Here is a 14,700-nt window from a genome sequence, read left to right as displayed (position 1 = left end):
CGTGCACCCTGTAGCCTCATTTTTCTCCTCTGTCTCTTTCTCAGGCACATCTCTCTCACTCTCCCCGCCACCTTCCGGGGCAGGAACAGCACTCGGGCGGACTACGAGTACCAGCACTCCAACCTGTACGCCATATCAGGTACGTGGGGCCCCTGCCATAGCGGCCGGCGACCACGACTGCCCTGCGTCACCTCCCTCGACGTGCTCCCTGGCTCCGCTGGCATCTGTCTTACCTCTTTTCTCCCTGCCAGGGGCCTGTTCCCAGCAGGGGCCAGGCCTCCCCTTCCCTTTGTGTCACCGCGGCACTAGAGGAGGGCCGAATACTCAGCATGGTTTGAAACTAATGATGAAAAACAACGTGTGGATTTCACGAGCTTGAAGGGAGGTTTCCAGAGAATAGTCCCCACATTGTTCACCTGCCAGGTCCAGGGCAGGTTTCCCAGGGGGGCCGGGAGCAGCAGAGCCGGGGCCTGGAACACTCGCCCTCCCGGACCCAGGTCTGTCCTCACCTCTCATTTCTCAAAGCCAGGTTTGTGGCCGGAGGTCGCACTGGCGGTCTCCCCCTCACACTCCCGTCCTATGAGTCTGTGATTTCTGAACTCGGCCTTGAAATTGATAGTGTTACCTTGGCAGGAACTTCATCAGTCCTCGTTTTCCTTTTCACCTTCATCCAGGGAGGGGAAACTTACAAGCCTTATTACAGAATTGAGATTCATTAGGTGCCTGGCAGGGCAGGTGACTTGCTAAGAGCCGAGGAAACCCACAAACTCGCCTCCGATTATACTGGGCCTCCAAGCAGGGGTGTCTGTATCTAAGGGGGAAGTGGCAAATCGATGCCACTTACCAGTGCACGCCCTTAATGGTGAGTGACATTTTGAACACGGAAACATGGCATTCGTTCATGTACCATAATGAATCAGTTATTTAAAAGGTAATCTTTGTTCTAAAAACTGCAACTTCAGGTTACTAAATAGATGAAATAGAACGGTGGTATAATTCGTGTCAGTATTAGTTTTTCTTGTTATGATCACTCCCTAATAGGTTTGGAAGTAAAAGCAAGAGCCAGTTGTTCCATTTCTGGATGGCACACCTGCTGGGGAAAGGGAAGGACAGGGATGTCCCCTGAGCCCACGCCCCTGGCCTTCCTGCAGGAGCCAGACTCCCACAGGGCGGAGGGAACATGCTGTCTCAGAAAAGCGCCCCGGTGAGAGCTGCTTTTGTGCTGTGGCTCTTTCAGCAGAGTCGACAAGGAACATAACAAGTGTGGAAAGATGACCTATTTTGTAGAAAAGCTGACCATTTCCCCAGATGCTTAGTGGCAGAGCGATGCAGACCAAGTCTGTGAAATCGAGCAGGGCGACCCCATTCCAAATGCACATAAGGAAGGCTCAGTCAAAGCAGATGACTTTTTTTCCTCCAGCTTGCAAATCTTTCTCCAGCCGGAGTGTTCGGCTGCCCCCCCTTGCCTGGGTTCTCTGATGGCTTTCCCAGCTGTTGACGTTTCTGCAGAAAAGGGCCCACAGAGTGAAATCTCCTCGAGTTTGGCAGGAATGTGCCTGTCTGCCTCTGGACCACTGCTTCCTCGCCCCCTGGCTTTGATGAGGTGTTGTCTGGGTTCATTTCAGCTGTTAGTTTAGCAATACCGAGGTAACAGCCTCAAGACACAGGGGAAGCCATTCAGAAACTTCCTGTTACATTTATGTAAATGGCAGTCGGTTGGATTTTATCTTCCAAACAGTGGTAGTTGAGGCGGCAGCCCACGGCAGCAGGCAGCTCGGGCCTCCTTGGCGGCTGCAGGCACCAAATTGCTCTGCCAGGGCCCAGGACTGCTTGATTGTGATGCTGCCAGAAATACCCCGCAGGACCCGCTGGCTCCATAAGGCCTGCAAGCTCAGCATTGGGCAACCATGGTGCAGCTGGGAAGCCTGCCCGCCTACCCACCGGCAGCCTGCCTGTGAGTCGTTCTGGCTGGAAGGGAGCAGAGACCTCCCCTCCCCCGTACGAACAGTATTTGGCACTGAGTGGCACAGCTCAGTTTGGTCTTGTGAAGTTAAAGTTTCAATGGTTTACTCCAAAAACAGTCTGGGCAAAGCGTGCCCCTGGCCCTAGCCCTTGCCCGGTGCCCGATGCCATGGTAGCTGGAGCTCTGCTGGTAATGAAATGAACCATCCAACTGCTCTCCTTCCGAACGGCGCCGGCACATGCCCACTGCAGACTTCAGGGGCTAAGCCCTTGGTGCAGACTCCTGGTGTGCCCTGGTTCATTCCTGGAAATGTTTGATTACTGAGTTTGCAGTCCTTCCTGAGATAAGTAGATTTCCGAACAGTGTAATCAGAACTCGGTAAAGCAGCTCACATTTGATTTGTATGGTTATTAAAGTAATGTTTACTTTCATATGTTTTCCCAAGGGCACACCTGTTAATATATCCCGTCTCCTGCGTCTTTCACTGAGACATCTATGCCACACCTGCAAGGGGAGACGTGGCTCAGAGCTGCTGGCGAAACCAGCAGAGAAGGGAGCTCTGTCCCCAGCACCGGGGGTGCCCAGGAAATGTTTAGGGAAGGAAGGGAGGGAGGGGAGCGTTTAGCCCAGAGTCTACCTCGCCCAGGAATGTCCTCTGTCACCCTTGGGGAAGACGATCATCCCGACTGGCTGCTCAGCCACTTCCCGTGAGCCCATTCCCTGTCTTCACGGTCCTCCCTTGTTCGGCTGGGCTCTGTCTTCCCATATGTTCGCGTCCATCCAGCCTTTTGGGGTCCTACGCACTGTTTGCCCAAACGTGTCAGCAATTTTATATGGTCCAGCCAGTGGTTTTCTCTTGTCCCAGAACTGGGTGAGGAACTTCTGCTGACTCAGTGTCCAAATCCTGAGAAGCTATGCCCCTTGCTCTGCCACTAGGCACCCTAATCAAAATGGCATGGAGCATGCCATTGATCCTCACGCTTCCTCTCCTGGGAATTTATTCTAGAAAACATTACCAATGTGCAAAAAGATTTATCCACAAAGATGAGCACTGATGCTTTTCAAATATAATCTTCCAAAAAGGGGTTGGGGGATGGGCTTCCTAAATGCCTAAAACAGAGGCAAACGGTTAAGTTCTGAAACATCTATACAATGTCCTTAACTTTTTGGGCCTCAGAAAATGATGTAGATGCCCTAGCCAGGTGGCTTAGTTGTTGGAGCGTTGTCCTGCACCCCAGAAGGTTGTGGATTCGACTCTGGGTCAGGGCACACACCTGGGTCGCAGGTTCGGTCCCTGGTCGGGGTATATACGGGAGGCAGCTGATGTTCCACTTTTTCCTCTCCACCCTCTCCTCTCTCTCTCTAAAAGTCAATAAACATACACTCGGGTAAGGGTTTTTTAAAATGATGATTTTGAAGAAAAGGTGTGCATAAATGTACCTAACAAGTCATATAAGCAGCATGTGACCTCATTTAAAAATGCGTATCTGTAGGTCTGCAAAGGCACCTCCCAAGGTGTTCACAGGGGTGTCCCCGGACCTTCCTGCTCTTCTTCTTGCTTCTTTGCGGTGCCTTGTTTTTCTATGATGGCATGTGCCGCTTTTGTAGGAAGAAAAACTATACACCTGACGTTAATTTGGCTCAATCTTGTACAGCTTGCCGGCCCCCAGCGGTCACTGTCCCCTCTCTGCCTGCTCACCCCCGACTCACAGTGCACTTTCAGACTCGACTGGAAATCGCTCTCCGCCCCAGATCAGTGATCTTCTTGCTGCTCCTTCCTGAGAGTATGGTTCTTCCTGGTGTCCACTCCCCTGGAATCTCCGGTCCACTGGCATTCCTCAAAGGCCACGGGCGGCCATTCCACCAGCGCCTCTTCCAGCCTCGGGCCTTGTAGACACGGGCCGAGTGGGGAAGCACCTGGCACTCCAGCCACCCCTCACCTTGCTCTTGATGCCCCGGGCCTCCATGTGGTCCTGCTGCTTGGGGTGTGAGGATGGTTTTCCCTGAAAGAGGAGATAGAAGTAAGATGGTGGGTGCCTGGTTTGGTTCACTTCGTCTGTTTTAGGGCCGGCAAACTGTGGCCCGTGGCCAGATGTCCCCCACCACCCATCTCTGTGTGTCCTGTGAGCTAAGGATGGTTTCATATTTTTAAATAGTTGGAAAAACGTAAAAATAGTATCTGGTGATGCAACGATTATATGAAAGTTGGGTTTCAGTGTTCATAAGTAAAGTTTTATTAGAACACACCGTGCTTGTTCCTTTACAAACCGTCTGTAGCTCCTGTCACACAGCGGTGGCAGAGACGGGCGTCTGTGACAGGCCATGTAAGGCCCACGACAGCTGGGATATTTACCGTCTGCCCCTTTACAGAAAACACTTGCCGACCCCTGGTCTTTGTCATTCGTCCTATGCCAGGGTCGCCCCCATTCTTACTCTTCGTTCCCTGCGCATGATTTCAAACCCCTTTGTCGATTGTCCATCCTTTTGTACATGGTGGCTCGGCTGTCCTGGTGGTACTCTGACTTCTGTGGCCCGTCACTCTGTGCCTTTAAGCTCATCCCTCCGTGGAGACTTCTCTAGTTTCTACCCCAAGCCCGCCCCCTGAGTTTCCTTGTCGGGACTCGTAGTGGCTGTTGGTTTCCTTTTTAAGAATCTTCACCCTCCTGAAAAGCCTTCTATTTTAGTCCCAAATGATGACATTCTGCCTTTTTTCCGTATGATTTTTTTTTAGATGTTTAGATGTCTGACCATGTATTCATTCCTATTTCACCTGTTCCAGAAAGATTTAAGGTAGCTCCAAAAATACGTGTAGCATAATAAAAATGGGGATGAAAAAGTAAGAGTGAACAAAAAATGGGACAGGAAAGTAGGGTGCTGCTGGGGGTGAAGGGGACCCCGGATTGGGCTCTGACCAGGACAGCTTCCGTGTGGTCGACGTGAAAACTAGCTAGTCGCCCGGGAAGAAACCTAACTGTTCCTTTTACTGAATTCTTCCGCCTAAAGAGGGTGCTGTGAACAATGAAACAACCACTTTTTAGCGAGTTTTAAAAGGTCCAGTTATATGACTGCATATGCAGGGGAATCAGCTCATGTTTGAACCCCAACAATGTATGGGAGTTGAGCGAGACGTTTGTTAAGAGATGTTCGTGTGCTGAACGTCACGTGCCTCCGGGACTGGAGACGGTGGGGGTGTCAGGAAGGAGGAGCGCCCCACCTCCTGTCCAGCCTGAGGGACACACCGTACCGGAAGCTCCCTGTAAGGAGCCCTCAGCCAAGAGGCGCCCAGGATCGCTCCTTCTAACCATGGAGTGTCTCTTGTCAGCTTGTGACAGGTTTTACCTAGTGAACAGGTGACCGTGGTGTGAGAAGGCAATCTGTGCTAGTCTTTTGTTTTTGTGATGGTTGTAATAAACTGATTTATATCCCCGAGTGAAGAATTTTTACCAAAGCAAACGTCTCCCTTTTGAAAAAACTGACATGGTTGTATAAAAATGCATATTAAAACAGGCATGTAACCAAAGCAAATGCGCCAGAACTCCAGACGAGCCCCACGCAGAAGTGCCCTGCGGCCTCACAGAGGAGGGAGCAGTGGGTCTTGGTTCCCTCCCCTCCGGGACACGGGCAGACTGCCGTGCTGACACCTTCATTTGCCCATCCGCGTCGGGCTGACTGCATCCTCTGTAAGCTACGTCCTCACATCTGAGAGTGAAAGGGACACACGGTTGCACCAGGACAAAAGCCGAAACCTGGAACCGAGCTGGTGGATGGGGTGGGGGACGGTCACTGTGGCGTTAGCTTTTTTGTTTTATTTTGTTTTCCCAGTTTTCTTTTTGACTGCTGGAAAAGCCAGCTTATTGCCTTCTACAGCTATTCCCTCTTAAAAACCAATCCCCTTTTAAGATGTTTGATACCAGGAAGCTTGTGAGTGTGGACAAGGCTGAGTCCACCAGCTCAGCGGTTTGGCCCAAGACCCTCTACAGAGCAGAGGAGGGTTTTATCTGAAACAGAACCATGTACGAGCCATGTAACTGACATCAGGCCAGGAAAGCGCAAAGCAATTAAAAATAATTAATGATTTCTGAATATCAGCCTTCTCCATGCAGTTTTAATCTAGTCCTCATTTAGATTGGAAGATGGACATTTAATTATCAGTATTATGAAATTCATGATTTATATATTTCATCCAATTGGATAAAATTTCTGCCACCAGCTCTTCATCTTATTATGAAAAAAATCGGTATATTTTAAGACAGGATCCTTTAAAAACTCATCCGCAGCATGCCAAGCAACTATAAACATATTTTCCTTTCACTTGTGGTGATTACATTATTTCTACCTTTTAATTAAGGAAAATAAAGCTCACCTGGAAAATCAAAAATTTAATGGGGATGGCTGGGGTGGGGGAGAAGCAGTGGGGGAGTAAATGCAGACAACTGTAATTGAACAACAATGAAATATTAAAAATAAATTTTAAAAAAAGAAAATAAACCTAAGACGTTAACGTTCACAGAGCACAGGCCACCAGACGAACACAGGCGAGTGCCTGGGAAATGCTCCTCTTCTCTCTGGAAGGCGTGCTCGCCAACAGCTGCTCTGCGTGTCCTGTGCACCGTGTCGCTGCGGAGTTTGCACCCGTGTTCCGTGTGCGCGTGCCTGTGGGTTAGGTGGCTGTGTCACTGAGAACCTCGCATGAGGGGAAGCCGCTCCTTCCGGTGGAAGCCCCCGAGGCGTCTTGGTCAACCTCTGCATTCGCAGGGGTCCCTCTGGCCTTCGTCTGTAAGAGACACATTCACGTGGCGTAGGTGGCCTTGTCTTTCGGACCCCTGTTTCCTTCCCCCCCCAACCTCCCCTTCCCCGCTGAGGATTTCCAGCATCGCCCAAGGCTGGTGGAAAGGCGGTGGGTGAACGTGGGGGAGGGTGGCAAGGACCCGAGAGAGGGACATCAATTTGACGCAGCCACAGATAGTAAGAGCAACAAGGGGGAAATTCCTGAATGAAGCGCAAGAAATATTTATAATAATGGAGCTCGAATCAAGGAGGAAATAAGTCATTGGAAAGGCATATAAATTTTTATCTTCCCCTCCAGCAGCCATCGCGCCCCTTGTCTATCCATCTATCCTTGCCCTGACTGACAACAAAATCGAGCGCCAAGAAAAATATAATAAGGAAAAGAAGAAATGAGTCGGAGCGCGTGGGGAATTGATCGCACAGAGTGTTTGTATATCCCGATGTAAAGGTGGGCTTGACAGGTGGCCGGGCCGCTCCGCACACAGCCATGTGTGGGCTGTCAGGCGCGCGCACGCTGCCTTGTTTCGATTGATGAATTGCCTGCTTTCTTGATTAAACCTTCCGTCACTTAAGAAACAAAAAGCCTGTGTTTAGATGGCAGAGTGGGACATGTCAAAAAAATCTGTCTCCGTTACCTTTGTGCAGATGTTGGGCACAGACTGTAACATGTATTATTAAAATGAATGTGGCATTTACTGTGCATTATTCCTTTCCTGGGAGAAAGGGCTGTAAATTATATGCTAATAATAAGCTTTAACCCTTTCGGAATGCAGAAGATTTAAGAGTGCAAATATTCATGCAGGCCTGGCTAATTGGATGTGCTTTTGTACATCCGCGGTGGTAGCTGTGTCACTGAAGTTAATGAACAGCGTGTGCGGGCAGGCACACAGGGCGCTGGGCGAGCTCTCGCCTCTCTGGAGGTGTTCCTCCCTGCAGGTACCTCCTCTAGGATTTCTCAGAGAGAGAGAGGGTCCCCGAAACCCCTGAGCCGGGCTCTGGATCATATTACTTCGGATTAAGTCCGTAGCTGCATCCAGTTCCCCCAGCGAGTCTTCTGGAGCTGCGCATCACGAGCGATCCTGTCTTTGCGCTGCTGCATTCCCACTTTCAGGGCTGGGCCCACCGGGCTGGCCGGGCTCAGGCCTGGCAGATACCAGGTGTCGGTGCCTCTCGCACTTACTTGGCTGTCTTCCTTAGCCAGGCTTCCCTGTCCTCAGTCCAGTTGCCCAGGTGGCAGACTTATCTCCCTGCAGCACAGCCCCTCGGGTCAAACCTTCGTGTCCTGTCCCAGCCCACCGCCTGCTGCATTAATGCAGACCGCACCGTCTCCACCTGTCTGATGTCTTCCAACTACGTCTCTTCACCTGTGCCCCTGCCGCCATCTGGGTTCTCCCCTATGTCTCGCCTTTGCGCTGCCGTGCACTTGCCCCCGCCAGTCTGATGGCTGAGGTTGCCCCACTGTCTCCTCTCCTCTGTTGGCCCGTCTCTGAAGGCCTGCTCCCAAACTGCCTCCCCACCAAGCTTCTCTGATCACCCTGTAGCTGGGGACATTCCCCTCCTGCTACTTTGTGATGCAGAGACTTCAAGTGTGAGCAGCTTGAGAAAGGCAGAGACCATGTTTAGAGAGGAAGGGGGCTGCCTTGCATCCCCTGTGAAACAGGGACAGTGTAACTAAGCGAAGGCGAGAGAAGACGAAGGTGGTTTACTCCTCCGCTCACTCAGCAGACACAGAGCTGCGGTGGGGCCGGCCCGTGTTTCCTCCCGAGGGCAGCCCGAAGCCTGCGGTAGAAGACTCGGCATGTGACTGATGGGGTGTTTAGGGTTCGAAGCATGGGAGGCCATCCCACGGAGCCACTGTGTGCGTGGCCACACGGGCCACATAGGTGAACAGCACCCGCTAGAACCCTGCCAGGGTCCTGCACTGTGTCACCTTGTCAGGCAACTCACTCAACGCTAGTCACTGGCACCTGCAGACTAAGGCAGTGATGTCCCACCACTTTCCCAGGATGGCTGTGAAGACCTGGCACATAAGGACATTTTATGATGGGGAGCAGTGCAGGAAGGTCACTTCTCTCCACAGTCACCTCCCCTGCTGGGCTGCGGCCAGAGCAGGGGCCCAAAGCTCTGTCGGGAGCTGTCCTTCGGGAGCCACTGGCTCATGCCCAGCGTGGCCTCTGTCTTCTTGGGACTGGACCCCCTTTGTAATTTCAAGTGTGAGGCTCCATCTCAGGAAGCAGATGCCTTGGGCACTGAGAGGGAATTTCGTCCTTGGACCGGAGAAATTTGCAGTGGGCTCTCCGGCTGGCCCAGCCCGGCGCCCCTGGAAACCAAGACGTTCTGTCACGCGTGGTCACTTAGAAGTGGGCTGTTTTCCATGGCAAGCAGCCCTTCCTCAGGAAGGTGACAGAATGGTGGCTTGGCGGCAGGCAGAAGAGGGCGCCTGGCAGAACGGGCCAAGTGTTCTATAAGCTCTCCCTGCGTGCCTCGCTTTGCGTTTGTAGAGGGAGTGCTTAGTTAGGGGCTGCTTTCCGCCCCAGGCTTTGTTTCTGCATTCGGTGCTGCGCAGTCGGAGAAATTAAGACTTTTTCCAGTTTCGTCATCATGAAAAGTAAGAACATTATTAGGTGACAAATACTTCAGTGATTTTAAAAGGGTGGGCACCCTCCCGCTGTGCTTTCCCCCTCTCCTGGTGTTTAAGCACGGCGGAGTTTAGGCTGCACTGGTTTAATGGGCCACACCCCGCTCTTCAATCCGAGAGTGCAGTGGTCCCAGGTGGAGGCAGGGAAGACCTGTGGCAGGAGCGCGAAGAGCCAGGTTCAAGTTGGGCACAACACCAGGCCTTCCTGGATGTGAATCCCCGCATCTCTCAACATCAGTCATTTAAACACAGTTCAGCGGATGTTCATTGGAAGCTTCCTTTGCATCAGTCATTGGCCAGCATCTCAGGTAGCAGGGATGACACCTCCCTCCAGGGCTGAGGATACATGGGAAGGAGCCTTGTGCATGTTGCAGACGTCACAGATGTCCCCTACAGACATCACCTTGATGGTAAAGAGCACAGAACATGGAGAGAAAACCAGCTTTCTGACACCATTCTCCCTGTGTCTAGCTTTTACATCAGAAACACGCCCCCGTGTCCCCATCGTCGTCCCCATCCTGGCAGGCCACACGATCGGGGATGAGCAGCAGGGTCCTTTCAGAGAAACGCCAAAAACAAAGCGAGCACACAGGTCTTCCTCAGCTCTTCCCACTCCTGCAGAGGTTTGCTGGGGGCGGGGGCTGAAGTCTGGTTTACCAAACACGCCTGTGGGGGGGGGGGGGGGGCGGGCAGCTTGTATCAAATTAGCCTTTTGTTTCTTTTTCTATCTCTGTCTCTCTCGTAATAATACACTATCAGCTGAGAGGGAAAAAATGATATAATTAAGGCAAGTTCTTTAATTTAAATACATTTAGGGAGCTGAAGTTGTTTCTGCCTGTATGAAAATGGATTATGTTAATTTATTTTAATAACACCTAGCCTTCCTTTAGCACTTACCATGTGCAAGACTGTGTAGTGAGCCCTTGCCGTGCATTATATCATCTGTCCAGTCCCCATAAACCCTTAGCAAGGCACCCGGACAAAAAGCCTTTAGGCTTTGCACTAGTACTCTCATCACCTGTATTGTACAGACACAGCAAGCTGCAGTGTTGCTGAGCTTCTGTGCTCAAGCCTTGTAAAATAAACATTCTCTTGTAAATATATTTTATCTTTATAAGTATTTTTCTTTGACAGGTAATAAAAAACTGAGGTTTTGAGGGATTGTGATCTGCCCCCAAAGTTACACTGCTAATAAGTGGGAGGGTTGGGATTTGAACCCAGGTCTCTGTCTCCAGACCTAAGCTCCAGGTCACTGTACTGAGGATGCCGCCTCAGGGTGTGTATGACCATTTCCCTGCACTTGCCAAATGGAAGTGGAAAATGGTACCCGCACCTGGAGTGAATTCTGCTGGGACTCACTTGGCCTGTGAGGTCTCAGCATTATTTAAATCTCTGTTGATTCCTGGCCTATCATCTCTGGGACCCCATCAGAGTGAGGGCTTGGGTGCTTCACCGATGATAGCTCCCTAGTCCGTAGGGTGTCTCCAATAGTGGCTGTGGCTCCCAGGCTGCTGCTGGGCAGAACACCGAAGGGCAAGCAGACAGCCCCTCACTTAGTGCAGAGTGACCTTAGGCAAGGAGCCTGACCTTTCTGTGCCTTAGTTTCCTTGTCTGCTAAATGGGCGGCAGTGGTTTGTGGTGAGGGTTAGACTTGTGCCCGGTCGTGGGAGGTGCTGTAGATGTGTGACTGTGACCGAAACTGCTCCGCAGGTCCTCCCTCCCACCCCCTTCAGAAACCTCAGGGAACCTCCTCTCCGGCAGCAGGTGGGTGGGATGGCCACCCAAGATCCAGAGATGAGATGAAAAGTTGTCCTTTGTCCGTCGCACAAGATGAGCTCCTCCCTTTTGCGCCAGAATGAATGCACCGAACTGCCGCCATCGGGACAGAAGGAAGTCCGGTCTGGTCTAGAGCAGTGCAGCCCCCCTTCCTGCGGACAAAGCACCTGAATCCACCCGTTGTCGTACATTGGGTGCTCGTGTCCCGAACACCCAGTGCTTTCCCCCACTCTTTTTACTAATGGCCAGTGATGGTGTTAACCGGTTTGTGTTTCAAAAAAAATTCAGTGCTCCAGCCTAGACTTTGGGTGGAATATATGTATCACACACCCCAGAGAACCAGGCTCCTCATTCCTCAGATTTCTCTTTCGATTGCCTGTAAGACAGTGAGTGATGTGGAGCTCTCGCCCAAGGTTGAGATCCTTTGTTCAGAGCGGCTTCTCCTGCCCGGCGTGTTTTGCAGCACGAGCGATCTCATGATCCACTGGCCGGGCAACAAGCATAATTTTGAGTGAGCGAGGAAAGCTTGCCTTGCTGGCCCTACGCCGCACTTCTGGGGGCTCACTTGTTACCTGGCAGCAGCAAATGCACCCATCTTTCTGTCCCGTTGCCTGGGGTGCTTACCTCGACTACGCCCGCGCTGACAAAACGCCAGTGTCACTCCTGTCAGAAGGTCCTCTCACACATGACTTACACAGTTGTCACTCATCCTTCTTCTGCCAAAGGTGGCTGTGGCTTTTCAGGCCCAGGGTGGGCAGTGTCTTTGGCCATAAGCCTCTTGGCTATTGCTGCTGTTCGTGAAATGGCCGTCTGACTGGTGTTTCGTTTCTAAGAAAGTCAGTTGTCTCTGGTTGTAACATCCTGCTCAGGGCCCAGTTCTCTGCTGGAGTTCGGGGAGGGTAGGACGGCGATGCAGGTGTGTGCCTCACGCCCAGCCCAGGATCTGGCCCACAGGAGGCGCTCAGTGATATTTGCTTGCCATTGACTTTTGAGATCCGCCCTTTTCAGCTGTGTGACTTAGGATACCATTTCTGCCCATTGTGTCTTCTGTAATTTTGAGGGTTAGAGATAGTGAACGTGAAGTGCTGAGTGGGCGCCCCAGAAGTGGTAACTGGTGTGGCTGTCATAGTATGTTATTCCAGGAGGCACCGATCTTACTCACTGTCCAGTTGGGCACCCCCCCCCGCCCCCGCCCACCCGCCTCATCTAAACATGCAGGCAGGTGAGGGCGCAGCTGGCTGGTCCTCTAAGGCAGAGCCAGGAGGAGCTCACCTGGAGGGACCCTGCCCAGCTCAGGGGACCTTTTGACATAATATAAAGCAAACCCTCCATGCTAGTTCAGAAGTCAGTGATTGCTTGAGATGCCAGTGTGCTCCTGGGCAGCTCAAGTTTAAAGAGAACTTCCCCACGTGCGAGTCAGCCTCCAATTTCCCCCTTGTCATCAAATCAGCTCTGGTTGGGAAAGGGTCTATCTGTGCTCAACGATTTCAATGATTTGACTTCTTTCCCCTTTGCCTTTTGGTTTGTGGCTCTTTCTTTCCTTTCCCTCCCATCCCAGGACTTTTAGGGGAAAAAAAGAGGAAAAAAAAAAAAAAAAAAAAACCTCCTTTCCTTGCCCCAGAATCCTTGCATAGCTGTGAGCCAGGGCTTGGTTTACGGGTACGTGAAAGTCACACCACCCCCTGAGCACATCACGAGGTCCCTGCTCCCGAGCTGCTGCCAGCCCACAGGTCCTCAGCTCTCAGGCCTGTGCTGAGGCCGGCGCAGCAGCCCCAGGACACACCACGCATTGAAGGCGTGCTTCCTCGGGGTCTAAGAGAGTAAATTAAACAACTTTCTTAGATGCCCCTGTCTCACGGGAGGACGTGAGGCTATGTATCCATCCCGAGGGATTGCTCCTTTCTTCAGGCTACGATTTTAAAAAAGATATTGTACATTTTATGTGGATTTAATGAGGACAGACATTTTAATCAGAGGTTAGTCATTTATTTTTGCAAACTATTGTTTTGATTCATCATTTTTGCAGATAATTAAATGGTTCAGTTGGCACAGTGTGTCTACTTATTAAAACAGGTAATTTTGAAAAAAAGAGATGCTGACTTTTGGATCACTGCACAAGAATTGCTTTCATCTTGCATCTTTGAGCATAGTTGCTGGTTGTTTTGCCAGAATGCTTTCTCGTGTTCAACTTTCGGTGTCTTCTTCACTCGCTGGGGTTCGCCCTCGGATGATTGGGGTGTTCGCCGCTGCGCCCTCCGAAAGGGGAGGTGAAGACTCGACTCTGTGCTGTTGTTACCTTTCAGAGAGACTCTCCGGTTTTAATTGGATTGGGGAAGAGTCAAGTTATGAACTTTGCAGAGCTGCAGTTCTTATGCTAAAAACAGATTAATTGTAGCCCTCACAGTGGGTGGAGTTTAAAATTCAATTACTGCTTGTCCTATTATAATTTACACACCTAGGATTTGAAAAAGTCTGTCACTGAGTATAAAAATGAAAAGGTTACATGTACCAGTTGGAGGATACCTATGACTTTCCATTTGTAAATGCTTTAGTTACATGTATTTGTATGTATGCAACTTGTAGCTGCAGCGCTATAATACAACTCCATCTGTGAGCAAGATCCCTCATGAAGAATAACCTTTAAGATTTCGTTCTTTAACTCCATAATGGCTTAGAGTCAAGCCCTTCGTTGGCAGATCAGTCCACTTGTAGGCACTGTGGCCAGCCCCCCGCAGAGCCTGGGGGCCACTCCACTCCCAGGTCATGAACCAGTAAAGAAATGGCCCTTCAGGGGTCAATTTTTTAAAAACAAATTGCTCACGACATTTGCTTTCTTTGATTTTTCCTCGTTTGTGTCCTGAACCAGTTAATTTACTCATTAAAAGGATTTATTTTAGGTGGACCAATTAAAACTTTGGAAGCTAATTTTTTGCTGAGCGGCGCAGACCTCTGAAAACACGATTTATAACATGGCTTCTGCCCTTTTCCACCGAGAGCTGTCTGATCGTGCGGCAACCCCTGGTGCTCGCAGAAGTCAAGAACTGCTGTTCTTTGTCCTCCCCTCTGGGCTCGGCAGCCGAATGGGGAGGTTTCTCCCAGCCTCCATTGTTTCAAGGTGAGCGGGCAAGTCTGACGCCCAGCCCAGCGCAGCCCAGCCCAGCCCAGGAGTGGCACGCTGTATTTGTTTGCTTGCGTGAACCCCTTGGTTTATTTTTTTTAATAGGAAGCTGCTGTGTAGTTTGGATATTTAAACAGTTATTAACCGAATGACAATTAACAGATTGCATAGACAGACTTTCTTTTGAAAACCTCTGAAATTGAGTACAGTTTGCAAAACTATCACGGCATAGTAATGACAATGAATTTTGATTTCCCGGAACTGATATTAGACTCCTTATTAAACTATGTGCATCTGCTTTTAATTTACTCCAAATAATTGGAAAATGCAATGAAGCTTTCCAATTAAAGCACGGCTTTATGCTGTTTAATAATACCCCCATAATATTATAGCTTATGAAGTGACAGGTGAGTTGGT

General features: G+C 50.6%; 1 protein-coding gene across 3 annotated transcripts in view; it reads left to right on the top strand.

Annotated features, from left to right (window-relative positions):
• MVB12B (multivesicular body subunit 12B) overlaps positions 1–14,700 on the top strand; it is a 152,447-nt gene that overhangs the window by 81,447 nt on the left and 56,300 nt on the right. For 2 of the 3 annotated variants that reach the window (XM_053920626.2, XM_053920634.2), the window contains exon 7: positions 45–139. In XM_053920626.2, coding sequence (XP_053776601.1) covers positions 45–139 — 95 coding nt within the window. Of the gene's footprint in view, positions 1–44; positions 140–6,473; positions 7,408–14,700 lie in introns of those variants that run through there. The other variant, XM_053920631.2, reaches the window with a different exon arrangement.

The sequence above is a fragment of the Desmodus rotundus genome, chromosome 1 (genome assembly GCF_022682495.2).
Source record: "Desmodus rotundus isolate HL8 chromosome 1, HLdesRot8A.1, whole genome shotgun sequence".
In the NCBI taxonomy this organism is placed as follows: domain Eukaryota; kingdom Metazoa; phylum Chordata; class Mammalia; order Chiroptera; family Phyllostomidae; genus Desmodus; species Desmodus rotundus.
The sequence above is the reverse complement of the archived record's forward strand: the minus strand, read 5'-3'. Positions and strand labels throughout refer to the sequence as shown.